At 40.6% G+C, this 26,318-nt stretch overlaps 1 protein-coding gene across 1 annotated transcript; it reads left to right on the forward strand.

The window, feature by feature from the left end:
- Positions 1-129: 129 nt before the first annotated feature.
- grm6b (glutamate receptor, metabotropic 6b) lies at positions 130-26,317 on the forward strand. The gene is made up of 11 exons (XM_033626623.2): positions 130-537; positions 2,059-2,651; positions 8,554-8,770; positions 10,684-10,819; positions 10,986-11,140; positions 12,963-13,103; positions 13,227-13,427; positions 14,194-14,333; positions 15,949-16,572; positions 16,651-16,962; positions 23,388-26,317. The coding sequence occupies exons 2-11, from the start codon at positions 2,115-2,117 to the stop codon at positions 23,625-23,627; spliced, it is 2,703 nt and encodes a 900-aa protein (XP_033482514.1). The 5' UTR covers positions 130-537; positions 2,059-2,114; the 3' UTR covers positions 23,628-26,317.
- The last annotated feature ends 1 nt before the right edge of the window (position 26,318 follows it).

Consider the following 26,318-nt stretch of genomic DNA (forward strand, 5'->3'; position numbering starts at 1 on the left):
TAGTCCACCTAGTGCTTTCTTCACAGACGCCTGCATGATAATCCCAATCTGTGGCCATTAGTGAGCTGAGAGAGCGAGCGAGGAGAGGGTTCAACAGAGAGAAAGAGTGGGGGGGGGGGAGTGCCTGGACAGAGATGCACACAGAGGAAAAAGAACGAGAGAGAGAGAGAGGGAGGGAGAGCTTTTAAGGGATTTGGCAGTGATTTGTAGACTCTCACTGCTGTAATGTTGTGCTGTTTCCTCCACTTTTCTCTGATTCTGCAATGATACTATAAACTAAAGCTTCAAAAGTCAGTCTTTTCATTTAGTCTTCATATATCACAACTACTTTTTTTATTTTTTTTTAGACAGTTGTTTTCTGTGTGGTGGTTATTTTTGAGAGTGCACAGCGGCGGTCTGAGATGATAGGGGATTTACTTTTGGCGAGGAGAGGAGAGCCTCTAGATATATAATCACATTTCGGACCATGGATGGAGGCCTGTTTGGAAGAGCTCATGTGATGGATAAAATCAAGACTGGTCAATGAAGAATGGGCAGGTAAGAAGCGCCTTTACATGAAGGAATGTCTCTACTTGCAGGGTGCCTGTGACAGTATTCTCTGTAAATGGTTGTGTGATTTATGCAGTTTCACATTGTGCTCTTATTTTGGGAATCTTTTCAACTAACATCCATGAAATCAACTTGACAAGTGCAGTACAGAAACATAGAAAGATTTGGCATCATAGATATAAGTTTGAGTATGAATATAAGTATGTATTGCAATTGTATGGTAATGCAGTTTTACACATCCTGCACAAAACCGTGCAGCTTTTTAATTCTGAAACAGCTACACTGTACATTTTTTATGTTATGGTACTTTTAGTATATTTTTATTGTAATTTGATTCGTGCTTGATTCTTGAGAGTTGCAGTGCTTTGCCTTATTTTTATTTCCTCTTCCTATGTTTATTGTATGCTTAATCTATGCACCAAAAAAGCCAAAGCATATTACTTGTAAGTGAAAATCTACTTGATAATAAATCTTATTGTGATTCTGAAAGACAGTTATTCTGTAAGCATGAAAACTGTTATTTATTTATGTTAGACATTTGGATTTAATACTAAATTTACCAAAATTAAGCTCCCATAATTCATATTTTCTATTGTTCAAATCCTGCCTGCAAATATTTAATATATTTACACTCTTAATAATTTAGTTTTATAGTCTGTGGGATCGGTTAGCCCAGTTGTTTACTGTGGGTTTCTTCAGTGATGCTCATGCTGATAAAATTAACCTACTCCAACTTTTGGAGCATGAAATGCTGCGACAGTTCAGTTGATGTTTTCTGTTTTGCAAAATTTATAATGTTTTCCATCATCGTCTCTCTCTGTGATAAAAGCTTCCAATATTCACTTTGTGTCATCATGCATGCTGTCTTAAATCTTCTCCTCAGCTACAGCTTTTCAAATGGAGTATAGTTTATATTTTCTTTTCTCAAATTTTCTCAGTTTGGATCCAATGCCCGAAAATAGACTGCAGCAGAAAATGTGTCAAAAAGGGTTAAGGTTAGGGCTTTGGTTGTTGTCAGACATTTAAAAAAAAATCTTCCTGTGGGCTCTCTGCATTTAAACACATTGTTATCTGATATGGATCAATGCAATGTTCAAAGAGCTGAAAACCTATAAAAATGTTTAAATTCTATTTAAGATCTCAAGTCTCCAAAGATACAAAATCTGGCATGCTTAATTACAAGACAGTGTTTATCAAATGATGCAAAACACATCTAGAATTTTCCATTTTATGTTGTGACCATAAAAAATGCATGTTTTATTTAAATATTTCACACTGACTAAGTGACAGATCAAACAAAATATGGAATATAAAGTGATGAAGTTAAAATAACTGATTTATCAAGCTCTGAAACTGAAGGAATATTACTGACATAAACATCCAAGTAGGTAAGCAGCAATAGTAGTTTGATAGTTTGCAGCCCTCTTCTTCTCCAAACGAAGACTGAGACTTTGGAAACACACTGTCATGATGATGAGATGATAATCAGACATCTCCGACTGCCCTCAGGTGTCAGACGTAGAGGGAGTGGCCTGGTGCTGTCAGTACCTCTGCCGGTCATCATCATGACATCAGAGGCCCGCTCATCCCATCAGTGCTGCCGGCTCACTTCACCTTTCAGGTACCAAACATGGCTTCAGCTGATGTGGGCGCTGTTGGTGGGTATCAGCCCAAGCTCAGGGGCCCAGCAGGGCACCCAGCCACAGTCCATCAAAATCGAGGGTGACATCACCTTGGGCGGGCTGTTCCCAGTGCACTCTCGGGGACCTGCTGGGGTGCCCTGTGGGGAGGTCAAGAAAGAAAAGGGGATCCATCGATTGGAGGCCATGTTGTACGCCTTGGACCAGATCAATAGTGACCCGGACCTGCTGCCTAACATCACTCTGGGGGCCCGGATCCTTGACACCTGCTCCAGAGACACCTACGCCCTGGAGCAGTCGCTCACTTTTGTCCAGGCACTCATCCAGAAGGACACCTCAGATGTGCGCTGCTCAAACGGAGAGCCTCCCATCATCCCCAAACCGGAGAGGGTGGTTGGGGTGATTGGGGCGTCTGGCAGTTCGGTGTCCATCATGGTGGCCAATGTGCTCAGATTGTTTGCGGTGAGTTTCACCACCTTTCTCCATTAAACTCTGAAAGGACAAAATAATTGGGACAGTTTCTCTTTTCAGTAAGTAAGCTGATGGGGTGAGATCTAGGTGAAAGCCATTATCCTGTACTCACTTCCGTTTTTAATCTATTCATAAAGGAGGAAAAAAAGAGGCACATGAGTTAAAGCAAAGGTTCCCAGCCTGGGAGTTGGGATCCCTCAGTTGGTCCCAGGGTAAATCTGAGAGGTCCAAAATGATTAAAGGGTCAAGAAAACAAACAAACATCTTTTATTTTTTCTTTGAATTGGATACTTAAGGCATCCTGGTTGTTGACTGCTTTAGACATGTGCCACATGCCTGCACCATTACATGCTTCATCACAGCCAGGAACCTCCTCTCTCTCCCTGTGTTTCCTGTCTCTCCCTTCTGTCTCTTTATAAATCTGTAAAACGTGATATGTTCTGGATACTTTTATTACTTTAAGCCTCAAAAATCCATCAAATGAAACAAGTGATTTGGGGTCATGAACCAAAAAGTTATCAAGTTAGTCGGTGACTTTCAAACTAAGAGTAACTGTCAAAAACTGTCCAGCGATCCAGAATACATCTTTAAACTTCCTCTACACTCAGAAATGTGTTTTTCCTATGCCAATCTCCCCAAACACATCTGACCTTGACTATACTGACCTGTGTCTGTCACCAAAGAGGTGTGTTCACATTTCTCTACTGAAGTGGGCGATAGCTGTGTACACCTAAAATCTGAGATTTAAATGTACACAGGCCAGGCAGACTAGATTATGTACATCACTAATACGAAAGCCAATCACTGTCTAATGTGCAAATGCCAGCATAGAAATGTGAAACCTCCAGCGCAGGGTGGACTTACTACACCTAATATAAAAATCTCAACCAGATGTAACTTAATACAAATTTTGGTTAGATCTCTGGTATATAATAATAACAATGTAACAACGTAAACACACTGTGACATCATAGCAGATATTTTTGACTCCTCATCTGAGTTTGGGTCTGACTGAAGCTTAAACATATATGGCTGAATCTCTACAATGTTAATGCTAACGCTAGCCATTTTGATGGTCAGTTTGGCCAGGCTGTTCTCATACGCATATGTATACCTTCAAAAAGTAATGCACCACAATTTATATATAAATCCCATGTGATCATGAGCCACTAGTTTATGTATAATCCACGTAATAGGGAAAGCTGTGATCACAAGAGCGCTGACAAGAGCAAAGTAGTAGTACGCACAGGGATGTATGTTGGGTTGTGGATGGGTCAAATGACACAAGACTGGTGTTTGATACCATGTGAAACCAAATTAACTTTTTTTTGTTGTTGTTAAAGATATTTTTTGGGGCATTTTGCCTTTAATGGACAGGACAGGTAAGAGTGAAAGGGGGAGAGAGAGAGGGGGGATGACATGCAACAAGGGTCCACAGGCTGGATTCGAACCCGGGCCGCTGCGGCAATAGCCTTGTACATGGGGCACCTGCTCTACCACTAAGCCACCAACGCCCCAAACCAAATGAACTTTGAGTCACTTTCAGATAAGTGGTCACCATGTTTCTTTTCCTAAACCTAACCTACGAAACTTCACTTGCCTAAATCTGACCTCACTGTCATTTGTGGGGCACTAATTTGTTAGAAATCATACAAACTGTTGTACAAAAATATGTTGACCTAGCACAAGCAGCAGTAGTGAGACGTGGGACCAGATCCTGAAATTCACACTGAGGGAGAAAGCAAATGTGCTTTCAGCCCCTTCTCCCATTTTTTTCTTGCTGTTTATGTTGGAAAAATTTGTTAAACATAGTATTAATCATAGCAGAGCATTCTGATATCAGATCTGTCAGTGATATCAGTGATCAGCTGTGCTCAGGAACAGGACCTCACATATGTCTGAATAAACACAAACAGATAATTTTGCTTTTGATGTAGACTTAAGGCTCAGAGTAGCTGAACTTGTACCTTCTATTTTAATGAACCCACTTGTTCATGCTTGTGCTGTTAAATCAGCTCACTGCTGATCTAGTTAAGATGTACAGGAGCACACAATGGTCTTATTCATTTAATCATTTTATCCGCTCTTAGATGATGAATGGGGTCATCATTTAATTGTGTCTTCATTCTGCAGCACGAACACGGGGAGCTAATTGCAGTTGGTTTATGGATTTTACAAACCTAATTAAGAGTACTCCTCACGTTTAATTATCAACGTTACCTCAGTGGATATTTTGATAAGATATTGTTTCACATATCCCCTCACTGCTGCTGCACAGACAAATAATCAGTGCGCATTTCATCTGATACGACTTCGAAACAAGTCAGTTAAAATGATGAATAATTTGAATGAGTCTCCTCACTTCACAGGATTTTGAATCCATTGTCATGCGCAGCCTCCGCAGACTAATCCGTGTTATGTGTTCATTGTAGTTTTTTTTTCTTTTACAGATGATTGACCTTTGATAATTGATTACACTGCTTATAACGATGATGGGACATTGAGTCTGTGTAAATCCCACATGATGTCATGTTCTCATTGACTTACTGACATACCGGCAGTCTGCCAGAAATCTAGAAATTAAAAAAAAACAAAAAAACAGCAACACTAGTCTTTGTCAAATTGGCTGAATTTGTATCAGATAAAAAAATTAAATCAGACATTTCTCCTTGTTACAACATCCTTTATAGTAAGGATGTTGATATGAGAGCCAAGGAGGGTCAGCTTGCATACAGGGCAGATGTTAACTACAGAATTACAGATCCCACCCTCCACTAAGCCCCTCTCAGCAGCTCAGGACCCCAGGCTGAAAATAGAGCATCAGGGCAGCGGGATGACATTGGTTCTAGGATAACAGCAATTTGTAGCCTGGACGGCGTGGAATAGATTTAGCTAAATGGTGTGTTTCCTCCTACTGTCCATATGTGCTGCTCTCCACGCCGCGGATACTTCTAGACTGATGGTCACTATACATCGAACATCTGCTCTCAGCCGGAGCAGGAGATGTTTCAGCATCAGCCACACACACTCTGTTTAATGTTGCTTATTCTTTTGCAGTAAATGAAAACTGTCAGTGTAGGTCACATTTATACAATACAAGTTACAAGGTGTGAATCACATCAGTTTTGTATTTTACTCAACAGTTAATTTTGGGCTGAAATATTTAGCTGATTAGTCAATCGACATTATTATTATTACTACAGCATTATAAATTTGAGGATTTAGTGCTTTACTCTTTTACATCACTGTAAATGCAGTATCTTTGGGTTTTGAACCACTTGTCACACAAAAAATGTGCAATTTGAAAACATCAAATGGTCATATCAAAAGATATTTGTCACTAATTTATTTTCATATAATTAATCAGAAAATAATCTGTATTAAAGGTCTCATGTGTAAGATTTAGTGGCATCTAGCAGTGAGGCTGTAGAACTGAAACTTCTCCTGTCTGCCAAGTGTGTAGAACTATGGTGGCCGAAGCGACCCTACCTGGAGCCAGTGTTTGATTTGTCTGTTCTGGGCTACTGTAGAACAACATGGCGGACTGTGCTGGGCTTTGAAGCCATTTTTCATAGCGGCTAAGCAGTGTAATTGCTCCATCACGTGATGCCCTGCAGCCCAAAAAGAATTTGACTTACATGGTGAAGGAGATGTCTGTAAATCAGTGGACATTTTTTTTAGCATCACAACCCTGCAAAATGACTTGTGTCACTGTCTGGATTTAATCCATTCTGGCTGATAACATTCAGAAAGTTAGAACTTTATTGCCATTTAAGTCAACAGAGTGCTAAACCAGAAGTAGCCAGCTTGGCTGTCGGAAGTCTCTAGTGCGCCTGGTCTATGTGCTGCACAGTGCGGAAGCAGTGCCTGTAATCCCCAGACCCATTCTGGCTTCATGTGCCACTGAACAACTCTCATAGGAATGAACAGGTCCTGCCTCCAATGCTGGGTCCAGGTCTCTATATACACCCTTGGAATCAGGCCCCCAAGAAGGCAGCTCAGCCTTGCTTCCATAGACCGCCACCTCAAACTTCAAACAAGGTTAATTATGACTCTATCTATTATAAATATGGATCCACGGAGGTTTAAGGTTTTTCAAATTTTCCTCAAGTTGAGAAATGCGGTTTAAAACTCCATGATGTCATCACAATATATAGTCTACGAGCTAAGCGGGAACTTGTAAGTGGGGCTAGTGGAAGAAACACTTCCGTACATTTTCAGGCTAGAAAGCTAGAAACCTTTTTTGCTGTATGTTCGTGGTGAGCAATTGCATTGGACTGAATAGGCGCCATCTTGGGGTCCAGAATATATTTATTATTATACATCTATGAAGAGGACCTGCTCCATATGTAGATATAAACAGCTCACTCTGAGGCAATGAAGATGCAAAGATTAGCATCTTCAGGTGATTGTAAACTAATGAAAACATAGTTATGAAAAGGATTTACCATTTCTGCCAATAGATACCCCTAAATCCTACACACTGGACCTTTAACATAACAAAATTAAATTAATTGTAGCCCTATTTATAGTGATGCAGTTCATTTAGTGTCATCCAATATTTCAACACACTGTGTGCAGTCTGAATCATAAGTCTGCAACTGCAGATTTAAGTACATTTTCTTAAACCTCAATAAGTCTGCTGCAAAGAAATGATGATTTAAATCATTACAAAGCAAAACATTTAATCAGGCTACTCAGGCTGTTCCTGCAACAGATCATCATAAATCAGACCATTAAGTCAAACTAAACCACCATCATATTTCCTTGGCTTGGATCCTGGATCCCATCCTTGGACTGTTTCAGTCATTTACTGATAGTGAGACTTCAGCAGAAGGCTACGGGACTGTAAGTGGATACTTGTGTTACTGATATGGCTCATTGATTTTAGAAAGTGAATTGGTGCAGATGCTTTTATCGGATTAATTTGGAGGGGATTACGTTTCATCTTGTTCTTTACAAATTTGCATGCACACAATTGATTCACCTCACTGACTCAGTCTTCTCTGGACCCTGATGCCAAATGTCACCTAATAAACTTGTCCAACACACAGTAGTTTTTTTTTTGAGAGAGAGTCAACACCTGGTTGAAGATGTTGTTTGTGACATGGAGGCTGACCAGTGAGTTCGAGCTTGGCGTTAACGCACAGCAGCAAATTGAAGCTGCATGTGGCCATCAGAATTAAATATATTGTATGGCTTACAGCTGAGAAATGCTAACCTTTTTCTAGTCTTTTGATCTCTGTCTCTCCCTCTGTGCTTAACGTAATTTGACTAAAACCCCTATAATCCTTCCAGATAATCTGTGAAATGGTTCTCTCGCTCCTCTCTCCTTCTCCCTTCACTACCCCTTGTGTCTACCTTTCTCTCCTCGGCCCAACGTTAAGCCACGCTGTGGGACCGGCATTAGCAGGGTCAGGGTTGAGACTGTCGACATAAACTGTGTCATTAAAGAAGTAGCACACCAGTAAATTAATCTTCTCATCCTTTTTTTCCAAACAAATGCTTTTACAGCTGTGGTTCCAACCATCTGTATTTCACTGTGACGTTGTCTATATAAATATATATATATTTATATATACAGACCAGCTCTGGACAGAACACACTGTGAAGTTGCGTCAATTCTGAGAATTACTGAGAACACAGGCTGTTCAAGAGATGATTGCTCTCTATGATGGTCCAATTTTGGGATTTTAATGCACTACAACTTGCTAGTATAAAAGTGGAAGGCCTCCATTTAGATTCTGTTAAGGTTTTGTCTGAGTAAGTGGTGCATCATCCTCTGTTATGGTTCATTGCCTCTTCTATTTTTTATCTTGCTATCACATATTGGCCTAATTTGCACTGCTCTTGGTTGCCCTTTCGTCATTACTGACCCATCCTCGTGTCTCAGATTCCCCAGATCAGCTATGCCTCCACTGCCCCGGAGCTGAGCGACAACAGCCGCTATGAATTCTTCTCCCGTGTGGTGCCTCCTGATTCCTACCAGGCCCAGGCTATGGTGGACATAGTCAAAGCCATGGGCTGGAACTACGTCTCCACGCTGGCATCTGAGGGCAACTACGGAGAGAGCGGTGTCGACGCCTTTCTCCAGATATCCAGAGAAGCAGGTTGTGTGTCTGGCTGTAGAAATGTGAATTCATTGCTGTGACAATAAGGGATTACTCATTTAGCGAGCCGCGTTGTTCCCACTCATTAAAAGACTAAAATAGGAAACAAAAATCCTTTAAAACACAAGATGTAACCGGGCAAATAGGAGTCACCACCTTACATGGGTTTAAAGGCTCAAATGATGTTACTAGGGTTCAGATTTCACATAGTATCACACACATACTGCACATCAATAATTGAAAATGCTGGACAGATCACTGCTGTAGCAGCATACTGACCGTGGTCGCTCGACCACTTCAGTCCAGACTCAAATATCTCATTAGGAAAGGACTGCCATTCATTTTTATATGGACATTAATTGTCCCCAGAGGATGAATCCTGATGACATTGGTGATTCCCTGACCTTTACCGAGTGCTGCCATGAGGTTTTTGTATTATTATCATTATTATTATTAACATTATTATTCATTAGTTGTATTGGTGTCTGGTACAGACATTCAGGTTCCCATCAGGATGAAATGTATTATCTTTGGTTGACTCCTAACTTGTCATCAAACATTATCATCAGATCAAAATTTCATTTTCCAAATCCTACAAAACTGACATTGCCATCTGTTCCTTCTGTAGCTTGTGTTTGGTCCTCAGCACTAAATGTTAGCATGCTAAAACACTAAACTACGATGGTGAACATGGTAAAAATTATACCTGCTCAACATCAGCATGTTAGCACTGCCATTATGAGCATGTAAGGATGCAGATATTAGTGTCAAAGCTGCTAGTGTGACTGTAGACTCCTCATTTTGTAGCTTATTTAATATTACTCAATGTAATAATTTATCATACAGGGTCACAGAATTATTAAATAATTCAGACATGTTTCCTAGTGTCAATATTGGCTTAGATGTGCTCTTCATCTAGACTGACACTCACTCTCTGTGATGCTGCACTTAGGCCATATAGTTTAATAATAACAAGATACCAGACACCAAGACGGCGCCTATTCATTCCAATGGAGTTGCTTGCCTGGCGCATACACCAAAAAAGTTTCCATCTTCGGGGTTTACTTCTGCAGTATGCCACCCACTGAATATGCGCAGTAGTGTTTCTCCTGCTGGCCCCACCCATGAGTTCCTGCTCGGCTTATCAACTTTACGTTGTGATTTTAAAATTGCTTTACTTGGCTTGATGAAAGTTTTAAATATATAAAACCACCATGGCTCAAACATTCAGGTGATTTTTGGGAGAATGCTTTTTGAGCTGCAGGGAATTTTTTCGCTGCAATGCCGCAAGTGGCCACTGGGAAAAACCTGCTGCAAGGCTGAATAGCTTCCCTGGGGGTCTGGATTTAGACACAGCAATGCTTTGAGCTAACTGCTAACATCAGCAGGCCAACGTGCTCACACACTTGGATGTCTGCTGCTTACTCTCTTGACATCTCGTCACTACCCCTCTACAAAGCCCTGACCTCAGCTGAGTGCTGTTGGGGGAACACGCCCATGAACGTTTTGAACACAGAAAATAAGAAAATACAGGCAGTGAGCAAAGTCTCTGCGAAAAATACACCGCCACACACTTCTAGTGGATCATAACTGATGATTGAGAAGGATTACTTTTGCATGAGTCTATACATTGTTGTTTTTCAGGAATGTCCTGCTTCGTATATCTTTAACAGTCTTACTTTAGACTCTTAGCATGCTAACATTTGCCAAGTAGGCTAATAGGATGGAAACAAGGATATCTTAGTTTAAGTAATATCACTTTATGCTATATCATCCTTCTTGCAATTTGAAATACTTCTTTAAAATTTTCAGTCATTATAATGATTATTAGTGTTATAATTTTACTGTGCAGTGAGGGAAGAACACAGGGATGTACAAATATTGCTTACACATTTCCAATATGTCTGACACAGGGGGGCTGTGTATCGCACAGTCCATAAAGATTCCCAGAGAGCCCAGACCCGGGGAGTTTGAGAAGATCATCAAGAGATTGATGGAGACCTCTAATGCTCGTGGGGTCATCATCTTTGCCAACGAGGACGATATCAAGTGAGTCAAGTTCTGCTGCACGGCATATTAGAGAAAGAAAAACAGCCAGATGATAAAATGTACTGTTTAATATTTAACTGCCAAGTGTCCTGTTTGATAACACTTGGTCACCAGCAGAGGAGTAAAGTAGAAAGTGTGTGAGGAAGAATAATCTGTTCTCTTTCAGACGGGTGTTACAGTCTGCCAAAAAGGCCAACTTGACAGGCCACTTCCTGTTTGTTGGCTCCGACAGTTGGGGGGCCAAAAGCTCCCCCATTCAAGACCAGGAGGACGTGGCTGAGGGTGCTGTCACCATCCTGCCCAAAAGAGCCTCTATTGATGGTACGGCAAATTTATTAAATCAAAATTTTATATTCAGCTCCAATGAAATGAAATGCAATATGAACACCTAAGATAGCCTGAGACATTTGACATTGATAGATGAGTTTAATACCAATGCAATAAATAAAGGAAATGAATGATGTTTGATAAGTCTATGAGTGACATTTCCACCCTGCTACTAAAAAATGAGCCAACTGAGTCCACATAACACATTTCATTTCATGGGTTGGACCCCCCTTTTCCTTCAAAACTGCCTTAATTCTTGGTGGCATAGATTCAACAAGGTGCTGGAGATTTTGGTCCATACTGACATGATAGCATCACGCAGTTGCTGCAGATTTGTCAGCTGCACATCCATGATGCGAATATCCCATTCCACCGCATCCCAAATGTGCTCTATTGGATTGAGATCTGGTGACTGTGGAGGCCATTGGAGTACAGTGAACTCACTGTCATGTTCAAGAAACCAGTTAGAAACCAGTGAGATGATTTGAGCTTTGTGACATGGCGCGTTATCCTGCTGGAATTGGCCATCAGAAGATGGGTACACTGTGGTCATAAAGGGATGGACACGGTCAGCAACAATACTCAGGTAGGCTATGGTGTTTAAACCATGCTCAGTTGGTACTAAGGGACCCGAAGTGTGCCAATAAAGTAACCCCCACACCATTACACCACCACCAGCAGCCTGAACTGTTGATACAAGGCAGGATGGATCCATGCTGTCATGTTGTTTACACCAAATTCTGACCCTATCGTCTGAATGTTGCAGCAGAAATCAAGACTCTTCAGACCAGGCAACATTTTTCCAATCTTCTATTGTCCAACTTTGGTGAACCTGTGCCAACTATAGCCTCAGTTTCCTGTTGTTAGCTGACAGGAGTGGCACCCGGTGTGGTCTTCTGCTGCTGTAGCCCATCTGCTTCAAAGTTTGGTTGTTCATTCAGAGATGGTCCTCTGCATACCTTGGTTGTAAGGTGTGGTTATTCTAGTAACCATTGCCTTCCTATCATCTTGAACCAGTCTGGCCATTCACCCCTGACCTCTGGCATCAACAAGGCATTTTCACCCAGAGAACTGCTGCTCACTGGATATTTGCTCTTTTTGGGACCATCCTCTGTAAACCCTAGAGATGGTTGTGTGCATCAGCAATGAAATACTCAAACAAGCCCATCTGGCACCAACAACCATGCCACGTTCAGTCACTTAAATCACCTTTCTTCCCCAATCTGATTCTTGGTTTGAACTTCAGCAGGTCATCTTGACCATGTCTACATGCCTTAATGCATTGAGTTGCAGCCACATGATTGGCTGATTAGCTATTTGTGTTAATGAGCAGTTGAACAGGTGTACCTAATAAAGTGGCTGGTGAATGTATATATATGTATGTATCTATATATATATATATATGTATGTATGTATGTATGTATGTATCTATATATATATATACACACATATATACATATACATATACATTTATATATATATATATATATATATATATACACACACATACACTTTAATGTGCATTGCAAGCTATGTAATGTTGAAATCACAGCTAATCTCTATAGTCTGTGCAGCACAGATAGGTGGGTGTTCATTTTGGACCCTTTTCTATGTTGGATTTATTTTTTTTGAGAGTACTCGGGTACTTGAAAATTTAATGCGAATACTCGAATATGGAAATCACTTAAAATGTCAATCCCTAATATCAGCACAATAAAATGACTGATATACTGATATCAATATGAGTGCTGTGGTTTTAAAGCATGCATGACATTTTCATAAAACACAAACATGTCTGCTTTATGAAATGATTCAGGGTTCGACCAGTACTTCACTTCAAGATCTCTGGAAAACAACAGAAGAAACATCTGGTTTGCAGAATTCTGGGAGGACGACTTCAAGTGTAAACTAACCCGCCCTGGTGTAAAGTATGAACTTGGTAGAAGAAAATGTACAGGTAAGCAGGCTGCTATTTAACGTACAGGGAAGTGCTTTAAAGTGACATTTTAAACATATCTTAATTTTGTTTATGAGCAGGTTTGTGTTTTCATCATTTTTCGACTCTTTTGTCACCCCTCAGGTGAGGAGAGGATCAGTCAGCACTCTCAGTACGAACAGGAGGGCAAGGTGCAGTTTGTGATTGATGCTGTGTACGCTATGGCCCACGCTTTACACAGCATGCACATGGACCTGTGTCCTGGCTACATGGGTGTCTGTGAGAAGATGGACCCCGTGGAAGGACGGAATCTGCTCCAATACATTCGCTCAGTCAACTTCAATGGTGAGCTTTTGACTTTCAATCTGTTTTTTCTCCTTTCTCATGCAGCGTGTGATGGTTTACATTAAAATGGTTTTATTTCTTTGATCAAAATTGACGAGAAACCCTCAGGGAGATTTATGCTGGAGGAACTTTTCCACGGCTGCTCAGTGTCACTGCAGATTTGAAAAGAGGCACATTTTAAAAAGCAAACAATAGAAGGGAGGTCATCTTGAAGTCGGAAGCCTTGAGATGTTTCTGCTAATGTACCTAGCTACAGAGCATAGCACATTTCTTCAAAGCACGTCCCCTCCCTAGGGCTGCCTCCTCGCTCTTCCCTATACACAATGCTCCGGCTTTTTATCCTCGTCTTTCATAAAAACGTCACAGTTTTTAAAAAGAAAAAAAAAGTGTTCTATGAAAGCATCCTATTTACTGCTCTCCTCTTGCTGGATGACCTTAGCTTGTATGGAAGATTTTCTGATTGAGCGCCTGCAGGGACCCGAGAGGAACATTCAATCGCGTTAGGGCAACAGAGCAGAGTGCACTGAAAGATGGTACGCATGGAGGAGAGCCTTCACCAAAGAGCATCCTGCACTCAGCTTTCACATGATTGCACAAAACTGAAGGCAGCAAACACTAGCTGTATTTAACAGTATGTGGGTGTTTTCACCACTAAAGATGGGGGTGTGTATCTCTATCTTAGAGAGTTTGACTTCCTCCTCCCCTTTGACTCACTTTGCTTTTTTGATAGCAGACAAGCCATTAAAACTCTGTCTCCATCTAACAGGCAGCGCAGGAACTGGAGTGATGTTCAATGAGAACGGAGACGCTCCTGGTCGTTACGACATCTTCCAGTACCAACTGTCTAATGTCAGCAACCCCGGCTACAAGGTTATCGGCCAGTGGACAAACCACCTCCGCCTCAATGTAAATATTCGTTTTTGTTACATTTTAGGTACAACTGAAAGTCCTACTAATAATTAAACATTTTGAGAAGGTTGGACCAACTCTCATGTCTGTAAGCTAACCAGAGCCAGCAGGCAATTAGCTTAGCTTATCTTAGCATAAAGACAGGAAAAACAGCTGGTGTGGCTCAGTCCAAAGGTAAAAAAACAAACAAACACCCCAACAAAAAACTGCCTGCCAGCACCGATATATAGCTCACTAATTATTACATTATATCTTGGTTTTTAATTTGTAGAAAAATGTCACATGGTGGATTATACAACAGATTTTTCCTGGCCAAGTGTAGTAACTTTCTGGAATTTACAAGAGCCATGCTAGCAATTTCCTTGTGTCCAGTCTTTGTGCTAAGCTAAGCTAACCAGCTGCTGGCTCTAGCTACATAGTTAGCATACAAACATGAAAGTGGTGTTGTTTTAGATTTTGGCTTTTGTAATATATTTTTGTCTTTTCCTGATTTGATAAAAGCTACATTACAGTAAAGTGATGTAAATTTACCAGATTGTTCCAGCGTTTTTTTTTTGTTTTTTTTTGCCTTTACCCACTCAGTCGTTGTATCCGCATTATTGACGATTATTTTTCTAAAATCTCATTGTGTGAATATTTTGTGAAAGCACCGATAGTCAACCTTATAATATCACTGCAATATCAATATTGAGTTATTTGGTCAAAAATATTGCGACATTTGATTTTCTCCATATCGACTTGCCTGGATGTATCATATCCCTCCGTCTCATGGATTGTGCTTCCTCTGTAGCTGGGCAAACACTGTTTGGTTTTAACAGTCTCAAGACCCCAGTTTCAGCCACAACATGTAAAATAATAATAATAAAACAAGCTCACTACAGTTTATAATGGATCTTTTGACAATTCAGATGATGTAATTGTTCAAATTGGCAGGACAGCACCAAAATTTCTGACCTGCCTGAAATCCAGCTGATCTTCTCAGAGCCACACTGTTGATCATTGAGGTGTCTTAAAGGAATACTTCACCCACAGTTGAGTATCAGTTATGACGTGTTATCTTGAATTCACAAAGAAAACTTTCTCTTCCTCACATGTGTCATGGTGGACATATTGATTTATTGGGGACCATATTTAACAACAGCAAAGCTATAGCTAAACATAAAAAAAAAACCTTAGTGTTGGAGTCTGGCTGCAAAGAGAGCATAGATAAGTTTCACTTTCAGCTCAGTTTTAAATAGAAAATGCATGTGTTTAGGAAGTACTGAGCATACGACGTGAATAACTTGAATTATACTGGACTAATTGTGTGAGAGTTTGTTAAGGGACGTTTTGACGTAGTGGACGCATGCGAAAAAAAATGTTATCTTAATGAATTCAAGGTAACATGGCATGACTAACTGATACACAAATGGTGACTTTGTAAGTGAAGTATCCCTTCGAACTGCACATGAAATGACAATTAAGCTGCGGACATTAGTTGCGATTCTAAAATTATTTGGGGACAACCGATTGGTTAAAATTGGTTAAAATCAGCTTCATGGCAGCAGTTTTTAGCCTGATACAAAGTCTCAGACAGTTCTTACTAGTTGGTGTGTTTACTTATCCACCCTAGTCGGAGGAGATGCAGTGGTCAGGTGGTGACCGTAAGATCCCGGAGTCGGTGTGCAGTTTTCCCTGTGAGTCTGGAGAGAGAAAAAAGATGGTGAAGGGCGTTCCCTGCTGCTGGCACTGCGAGCTCTGTGATGGCTACCAGTACCTGCTGGATGAGTTCAGCTGCGACATGTGCCCATTCGACATGAGGCCCTTAAAGAACCGCACAGGCTGCCGGCCCACACCCATCATCAAGCTGGAGTGGAGTTCTCCCTGGGCCATCATCCCAGTCTTCCTGGCCATCCTGGGCATCCTGGCCACCAGTGGAGTCATCATCACCTTCATCCGCTTCAACGACACGCCCATTGTTCGAGCCTCAGGCAGAGAGCTCAGCTATGTGTTGCTGACGGGCATCTTCCTCATCTACTTCATCACCTTCCTCATGATAGCCGAGCCCAGCATAGCCGTATGCGCCTTTCGCAGGCTGCTGCTGGGGCTCGGCATGTGCATCAGCTACTCCGCCATGCTCACCAAGACCAATCGGATCTACCGAATCTTCGAACAGGGCAAGAAGTCGGTCACGCCCCCCAAATTCATCAGTCCCACCTCTCAGCTGATTATCACTTTTATACTCATCTCAGTGCAGGTATGAATGTGGATGCTTCTTTTATACACATCACCTAGATTTTCTGTTGCACTCTGACTAACGCTCCTCTCTCTGCAGTTACTTGGGGTGTTCATCTGGTTTGGTGTGATGCCTCCGCACACCATCATCGACTATGAGGAGCAGAAGCCCCCAAACCCAGAGTTCGCCCGTGGGGTCCTCAAGTGTGACATGTCCGACCTGTCCCTTATCTTGTGTCTGAGCTACAGTATCGTACTGATGATCACCTGCACTGTGTACGCTATCAAGAGCAGAGGAGTTCCTGAGACCTTCAACGAAGCCAAACCAATTGGCTTCACCATGTACACGACCTGCATCATCTGGCTGGCCTTTGTACCAATCTTCTTTGGCACTGCACAGTCTACAGAGAAGGTGGGACATTTAACAATTTTGTGGGTTCTCCTGGAAGTAGAGGCACTGGGGTACTTAACATTACGCTGCATTATACTTCAACCCCACTACATTTCAGAGGGAAATTAGCAGGTACTTTGAAGATCAAGATTTTGACAATAAAACATTATCAACTTCTAAAGTATTATGCATTTACAGACTGAACTACTCAACAGTATATAAAGTAGTTTAAATTAGCTCCACCTCAGTCAAGAGTGTCCAAAGTCTGGCCCAGGGGCCAATCGTGGTCCACAGACCGATTTTTAACAGTCCCTGGGTTGTTGTTCAAAATATACTGTGGCCCACCACATAATGCTGGTTGATCAAGCACAATCCCCTTTCTCTTCTGTGCCCCTCACAAGGACTATCATACAGTTTGTAGACATGCAGCAAGAAGGAACTACACAGGTGTAACCAATGTGTTTTCATAAACAAGCAAACTAACGGCTAACTAACAGCACACCTTTCCCAGTAGGTAGCAGACATGCCCACAGCAAAGAAGTGTTAAATTGACAGTGGGGGACACCACTTTCAGAAGTGATGTAGTATATTTTGCAGCTAACACTTTTTTTTTTTTTTTTACATCTGCACTTCAGTAAAATCATGAAGGCAAGACTTTTACTTGTAATGGAGTATTTTTATAGTGTGATATTGCAACTATTATGAGGTTTCTACAAATATTAGACACTTTAATTTAATGTTTTTTAAAGACCTTTTCAAAATATTTTTTTTCCAAATTCAGTACAAATGTTTGGACAAATCATCTTTTTCCAAATAAAGCATAGCAGGTAAGGTAAGTATAAAGGTTTTTATGTTAGACAGTGGTTATTAGAGTAAGTTGGGTTAATCGACTTTAGTGCAGAAGAGCTTGACTCACTTTGACCAAAAAAAGAAAAGAAAAGACAGACTTGTCTGTCCTGTCAAATAAAGGCAAAGAAATGCCCCAAAAAATATCTTTAAAAAAAAAAAAAAAAAAACGATGGACAAATTCAATAAGATAAAATGTTTGTGGCAATTAAGACCCACAAATTAAGACTATTTAATTACTTTTGAGGCCTAATATCTATAACATTGAATTTAAGACATTTTAAGGTGTTTTAAGGACCTGCAGGCACCCTGCATTACTTAGAATTAAATTTCTACCCAAATAAATTCATTATCAATTGATAAGCAGAAACTTCCCAGCAAATATTCACATTTGAGGGGCTGCCACCAGAACATGTTTTGCAGCACTGTTTTGAAAAAGGAAATTAAAAAAGGAAATATTTTCTCAGCTTTAATTTATGCATGTTATTTTCTCTGCTGTTGAATAAAACAAATGCTCTCATCCCCTGAATGTTTAAACTTTAAAGATCATAGCAACAAACTCTCATTCATTCTGGCTACTGTGCAATAACTAATGACATGTTTATTTGCTTTATAGTATTATCTATTGATTGATCATCTAATAGATTCTTTTGTAAAGATCAATCCCATTCTGGGTTCCCACACCTTTTTCAACATCAAATTCAGGAAATAAGGACTTTTCAGACCCAACTTCTTGAAATCCAAGGACCCAACACTGTAAGGTTCGAGACCCGGATCAAGGTGAATTACCGTTACAAGATTGAGAATTTTTATAATGAGAAGTAGCGGACTTTGGTGAAGCACACAGACACCGATTAAAAAGAGAGGCTTGAATGTGTGAACACTTCTCAGTGGTGCTGTGTTACAGTGATGGCAGACAGTGTGGTGTCCTGTCTTCTCTAACAGCACAACAAAACAATATATTGTGTAAGTTCAACAGTTGATACAGAGTATTTCTTTTCTTGCACAAAATATATACAGTACAGGCCAAAAGTTTGGACACACCTTTTCATTCAATGCGTTTTCTTTATTTTCATGACTATTTACATTGTAGATTCTCACTGAAGGCATCAAAACTATGAATGAACACATGTGGAGTTATGTACTTAACAAAAAAAGGTGAAATAACTGAAAACATGTTTTATATTCTAGTTTCTTCAAAATAGCCACCCTTTGCTCTGATTACTGCTTTGCACACTCTTGGCATTCTCTCCATGAGCTTCAAGAGGTAGTCACCTGAAATGGTTTCCACTTCACAGGTGTGCCTTATCAGGGTTAATTAGTGGAATTTCTTGCTTTATCAATGGGGTTGGGACCATCAGTTGTGTTGTGCAGAAGTCAGGTTAATACACAGCCGACAGCCCTATTGGACAACTGTTAAAATTCATATTATGGCAAGAACCAATCAGCTAACTAAAGAAAAACGAGTGGCCATCATTACTTTAAGAAATGAAGGTCAGTCAGTCCGGAAAATTGCAAAAACTTTAAATGTGTCCCCAAGTGGAGTCGCAAAAACCATCAAGCGCTACAACGAAACTGGCACACATGAGGACCGACCCAGGAAAGGAAGACCAAGAGTCACCTCTGCTTCTGAGGATAAGTTCATCCGAGTCACCAGCCTCAGAAATTGCAAGTTAACAGCAGCTCAGATCAGAGACCAGAGGAATGCCACACAGAGTTCTAGCAGCAGACCCATCTCTAGAACAACTGTTAAGAGGAGACTGCGCCAATCAGGCCTTCATGGTCAAATAGCTGCTAGGAAACCACTGCTAAGGAGAGGCAACAAGCAGAAGAGATTTGTTTGGGCCAAGAAACACAAGGAATGGACATTAGACCAGTGGAAATCTGTGCTTTGGTCTGATGAGTCCAAATTTGAGATCTTTGGTTCCAACCGCCGTGTCTTTGTGAGACGCAGAAAAGGTGAACGGATGGATTCCACATGCCTGGTTCCCACTGTGAAGCATGGAGGAGGAGGTGTGATGGTGTGGGGGTGTTTTGCTGGTGACACTGTTGGGGATTTATTCAAAATTGAAGGCACACTGAACCAGCATGGCTACCACAGCATCCTGCAGCGACATGCCATCCCATCCGGTTTGCGTTTAGTTGGACCATCATTTATTTTTCAACAGGACAATGACCCCAAACACACCTCCAGGCTGTGTAAGGGCTATTTGACCAAGAAGGAGAGTGATGGAGTGCTGCGGCAGATGACCTGGCCTCCACAGTCACCGGACCTGAACCCAATCAAGATGGTTTGGGGTGAGCTGGACCGCAGAGTGAAGGCAAAGGGGCCAACAAGTGCTAAACACCTCTGGGAACTCCTTCAAGACTGTTGGAAAACCATTTCAGGTGACTACCTCTTGAAGCTCATGGAGAGAATGCCAAGAGTGTGCAAAGCAGTAATCAGAGCAAAGGGTGGCTATTTTGAAGAAACTAGAATATAAAACATGTTTTCAGTTATTTCACCTTTTTTTGTTAAGTACATAACTCCACATGTGTTCATTCATAGTTTTGATGCCTTCAGTGAGAATCTACAATGTAAATAGTCATGAAAATAAAGAAAACGCATTGAATGAGAAGGTGTGTCCAAACTTTTGGCTTGTACTGTATATATTTAAGTACTTTGGATGAACTGTGGCTATTGATGTCTGTTTTCAGAAACATTCAATTTTTCTCAAATTCACAAATGTTTCAGGTTTCAAGGACCCATGGGAACCCTGTACATTCATTTTTGTTTAAGTAATTTAAGAAAAAGCACAAGTACTTTATTAATCCCCCACAGATAGATTAAATGTCCCTCGAGTCTCTTTACTCTTGAATCGCATATATTAATGGCAGTATCTTAAATAATGAGGTGAATCTAAATGATGTGCTACACAATAACACACACTAATAGTAAGAGAGTAAATGAATCCCTCAGATGTTCAACGTGAAATCTGAGTTTGTTGCCTGTCATATCATATTTGCTTCCTGCTGTACTCACAGGACATCCTGCCTCCACTGTACTGAGAGTTTAATTTAGCTTGTGGGCTATTTCTGCAGTCACAAAGTACGAGGCTGTTGGGGGAATATTTGAAAAACAGAGATAGGTTTTGACTAATAGAGAGCTGTATTATGAATCAGTCAGGCTGAAACAATTAAAGCCTGAGGTGCTTTCAAAGTCTTTTCACCTCCTCCGAATGGAAATGAAGTGAATTAAGGAAAAGGAGGGAGGGAAGAAAGGAGGTCAGATGAGCTGAGGGACGGTAGGGACCCCTCGTAGACCAAATCAGCCATCCAATTCAATTAATCATCACTTAGGAAAAGAGCTAAATATAGACGCTAACTTTTGTCTGGCGCATGAAAATAATGGCTGTTACTCTCCCATCATATGTAAGACCACGTGTAGGAGGAGGTGATTTACCTGCTTCATGTCTGTACATATGGAACAACCATTCACTGTTCCTGAGCCAGTCTCGCCTCAGGCCAAGCACATGAATACAATCACCGCAGCTGCTTTTACAAACACAGAGGTCACCCATGAAAAGCATGACAGAGATGATAAAAGAAACTATACTGTATGGACATCAGCCTGTGAGACACCAGGATGTTCTGCCGCAGCTGCTGGGGATAGTGTACAATTTATCACTTATTTATAGCACAAATATATCTTATTTATTATGGCACATATGGCTTGATTTATTTATGACTTGTAGAGTTTCCTTGAATAATGAGTTCATAATTTATTGGAGGCAGATCTCGGGAGAAGTCTCTTCTCATTATTACTGTTGGATGTGCAATAAGAGGAAGAGCAGTGAAGAGTAGACGTGGTCAAAGGCCATAAATAGAGCTTCCTTTCCTGACTACATATACCAGGTCATAAATCATTCAACAGGGGAAAAACCCTGCCTCCTGTGCTTCGAGATGAAAACTGTTAACTGCATTGTGACAACCTATGAGATGACAGCCTATTTTCTTGAACTTATGCAAGATAATAATCAATATTTAACAGCAAACGGACGGGTACTTTAAGGTCCAGTGTGTAGGATTTAGGGGGATATATTGGCAGAAATGGAATATATAATAATGTTTTCTTTAGTGTATAATCATCTCAAACTAAGAATGGTGTTTTTGTTACCTTAGAATGAGCAATTTCTGGCTACACAGGGAGCAGGTCCTCATCCACAGAGATCGCCATGTTGCACCACCATGTTCCTACAGTAGCCCAGAAAAGACAAATGTTACACTGGCTCTATATAGGGCCATTCACGTTCTCACAAGCGGTGTCAGAAAAACACAGATCATTAATGCTTCACTTCCACTTATGTATGTGTATGAAGACGAGGCATCTGGAAGTCTATTCATTCCTATGGGAATCTCTGTGATATCCGATGTGCCTGCAAAACTTTTGCAGTGGATTTCGGAGAGGCTGAATGACATTGTGCTAGCTTAGCTAACAGGCTGCTAACTGGCTTCTTCCTCAGTTCAGTTGCCTGTTGATTGTCAAGTGAGTGTGTATGATTAAAAAAAACTTATCTAGTTTTAACACATTGTGAATTTGAGTAGTGTTATTCTGCTAAAATATGGTTAAACATATATACGGTGAGATCGTCATTATGACTCGTTCAGCTGTTCGTACGTTTATTCCAAACTACTGGATGGCGAAAAACTGACAGGTAGGCATAGGTAAAAACACAAGAAACAAATGATACAATCAATAAAAGCAATCAGAAGCACAGAACAGAAACAAAGGCAAATGGGTAAAAGCACCCAAAGTAAAACAATTAAACAGTCAAAAACTATGTGCTTTTGATTGTATGTTCTGTTTTTTTTGTTTCACTCCACGTGCTTTCGCCTGTTTGCCTTTGTTTCTATGCAATCTTTTGAGTGCTTGCTTTTATTGTTGTCATCATTTGTTTGAATGACAACCAAAAAAACAAACAAATAAAAATTGATTTAAAAGAGAATTAATTAAACACATTGGTGAGAAGATATCTCTTTAACTTGGATTTGAAAGTGCTCAGCACTGTCTCAAGTCTTGGCTCTTCTGGCAATTTGAGTAGCATAGAAACTAAAAGCAGCTTCACCATGTTTTATTCAGTGTTTTTTCCAGTTTTAACCATGGGATCTGTTTGTTTTGGAGAGGAAGAGACCTCTGTGGATAATTAAGCTCCCTGTGAAAACCTCCTGAATGTCTGGTCTTAAGTTACCAGAGAAAATTGGTGAGCACACCTTAGGTCTAGCGACCCGCCTCTGACGAGCATAGCAGCGTAGGAGAAACACTGATTTGTAATGTGAAACTGCTTTACCTTGTGTTTTTACCTGTTTTAATTACCTGGTCTGCTTGTTTTGGAGAGGAAGAAACTGGTAAAAACCTCCTCAACAATGAACACTGTAATCTGACTAAGTGAAGTTTCAACTCGTTGCAATCTGCAATCCTCACCGCTAGATGCCACTAAATTAACTAAATCCTACACACTGGACCTTTAAAGGTTCCTAGGAAATTAATCAATAATTTGTTCAGTAACTGTTAGCACAGGTGTGTGTAGGGATCTTTCTGACTTGCCATGTCTCTGTTGCAGATGTTCATCCAGACCACCACCCTGACAGTGTCCATGAGCCTGAGTGCCACCGTGTCCCTGGGCATGCTCTACATCCCTAAGGTCTACGTCATAATCTTCCACCCGGAGCAGAACGTCCAGAAGAGAAAGCGCAGCTTCAAAGCTGTGGTGCAGGCAGCCACTGTGTCCACGCACCTGTCCCAGAAGTCCAACGACAAACAGAACGGAGAGTCCAAGATTGAGCCAGACAGATCACAGTGAAACAAATGAAACTGGGTCCATGTTTCTATCACCTAATATCTCAAGCACAGACTGAGACAGCTGCTGAAAAATCAGCATTTTTTCCTAGTTTTGGCCGGATTATTTTTCTTCTTCTCCCCTTTACTATGGATTGAAGAACAGCGAAGACATCCCTGGATGTTATTTCTTTTCACACTTATTTAGAGAACTCAGATCTACTGAACCTGGAATGAAACACAGAAGGAAATAGAAAATGCTCACACTTAAAATTAACAACTTTTTAGTACACTTTAAGAAGAACTGAAAGGACACTGACGTAAGGTTTGTTCTTCTTTTGTATCAACATCCACATATACACCTCAGCTGGATGAGGAGGTATTGTTAGTTTTAACTTTCCCTGGGAAATACTGATTAGGAAAAAATACATTTAAATGGCGACCTTTACCCTACAGGAAGATGTACATGTATGTGGAATCCCTCGGGGTCAACGAAGCATTGTTAACTGGCTCCAAAAGCACTGCATGGATTGTGTGTTTTATGTGTACATGAGTGTTTTGAAATATTGTTCATAAGGGGTGTCGTGACTTTTTCTTCTGATTGCACTGGAAGGAACCAGTTCTTAAAATGCACCACCATGTCCTGTTACTATTTCTGATGAAGTCCCCTGGGGATGTATAATTAACCACTTTACTATAATCACTCACAGCAGAATCATTCAATGTCCAATCACTAATGCAACAAAGCATTTTATTTAAAGTAGTGTTGTATATGTATTAAGGTACAATCTGGCTTTCATTGTGGAAGCTGTAGATCCATGCGTGCAAACAGGATACAAGTGATTACGAGCAGGATATTTATCTTCTACCTGGTACTTTTACTTCTCCGCAGTGGAAAACAATGTTTGGCATTTCCCTATATTGTTTGTCAAAATATCAAGCAATCTCCTCGAACGTCAGCCGGTAAGGCAACATGCCAAAGTCATGGGCAAGCTACTGTTTTTTTCATGCATGGGAGCCCTGTCAAAAAGCCCAGTGCATAGAAATAGAATGACAGTAGAATGGACATTAACATTGAAATCAACATCGCAAGATGGTCAAGGACGTTAAAAATAGAAGTCATGGTGTCATATCATGTCATACCAAATGGGTACAACACGTGCGCGGTGAAATCTGGTCTGCACTTGCTGAATAGCTCAACATGGGGATGATTGATTCAGCTCATTGAAGTGTCCGCAGTCAGCCTTGGGTTGGAATATATTTGAACGAAAAATAAAGATATGGGTGAGAATTACAATTCTATAATTATTGAAAAAGTCAATCATAAAAGACCATAATCAAATACTTTCATGCAAACCTTATATTGTATTTGGGCTGCCATTGAATTGAGTGTAACCAAAAGTTCATCAGGCTGAGCGCACCCAAAGAGCACCTGAGCAGACACCGTCCCTTTATTTCTAGTGCTGTCTGCTGTAGCCCTCCAACATCATGGGTCTAGTTACACTGTGCATGTGTCATACTCCATAGCTCCCATGGGGTCAAAGAGCGTGTCCCAGAATTCACTAAATAGCCCTGAGGATGGTCAGAGTGGTGGCTATTTTTATGTGGATGCATTGCCATTGCAAATTGCAGTGGGTTACCTTCTATATAAACTTCCTTATGCGCAAACTCACTTGCAGCAATTTCTGAGCTCTCTTATGAGGTTTGCAGTAAGGACCAAATGAACAGTTGAGTACATTTTCAAATATGCAATCCGTCACTTAACCATGACTCAACTCCGTAACTGCTATTTCCCCGTTTCTTTTGTTGCCATTGACTGCATGACTGTTGAAACAATATGTACTGTAGCTGCCTCAAAAGTACGAGAAAAAGACGCTGCTCAGTGGACAGCTGGGTGGTAGAATGAGACCCTGGGGAAAACATCGTGCAAATCAGCATATTATCTCATCTAACTCAGTGAATTAGATGAGATGACTAAGGTGGTTTTGGTGAATTTTATTTTGCTTTTGTCGAGTTTGAATGAAGTGTGTTCCACGAAGAGTTAACAATGACGTTAAGCTAATGTTTAGTTCGCTGAAAGAGAAAAACTTGGATTGGTGTACGAATTTATTTTCCTGTTTAGTGATGAAAAATAGGTATAAGAAGAATAGGCCAAAACAGAGTTCTCAAGTGAGTGTGACGCACTGACGTGTGTCTTCTCAATAAAAACTAACATCAATCACATTTTCTTTTGTTCATCAAATGACCATGGCAAACTGTTCAATGTCCGTTCTACTCTCATTCTGTTTCTGACTTCATGTCATCAGTTATTATTTATTAATTTTGTGCCATGAAAGGTCCTCTTTCACTACAAGTTCTCATTTCTGCAAGCATCATTCATTTAATGAGGTAACTCCCAAGATTAACAACCGTCCCTTCATTGCCAGGATATCATTTGCAGTCTACTTTTTGTTACTTGATCACAATGTGCAACTCAGGTTTTACTGAAGGTGTTTTAAATCATGTTTTTCTGGAGGAGCTCCTTCTGTGCTGGCGCAGCCTTTTCAATACAAATGGTTTCAGCAGTTACCATGTACAGTACATTTTCCCTCACGGCACAGGAGGACTGAAAGATTCATGTCCTCATGTGAGACAAGACTGTTTGTACTGCCCTCTGCAGGAAAGCACACCTCAGTGAAATGTTTGTGACTTTAAAAAAAAAAAAAAAAAAAAACAC

Source organism: Epinephelus lanceolatus, chromosome 1 (genome assembly GCF_041903045.1).
Source record: "Epinephelus lanceolatus isolate andai-2023 chromosome 1, ASM4190304v1, whole genome shotgun sequence".
NCBI lineage: Eukaryota > Metazoa > Chordata > Actinopteri > Perciformes > Serranidae > Epinephelus > Epinephelus lanceolatus.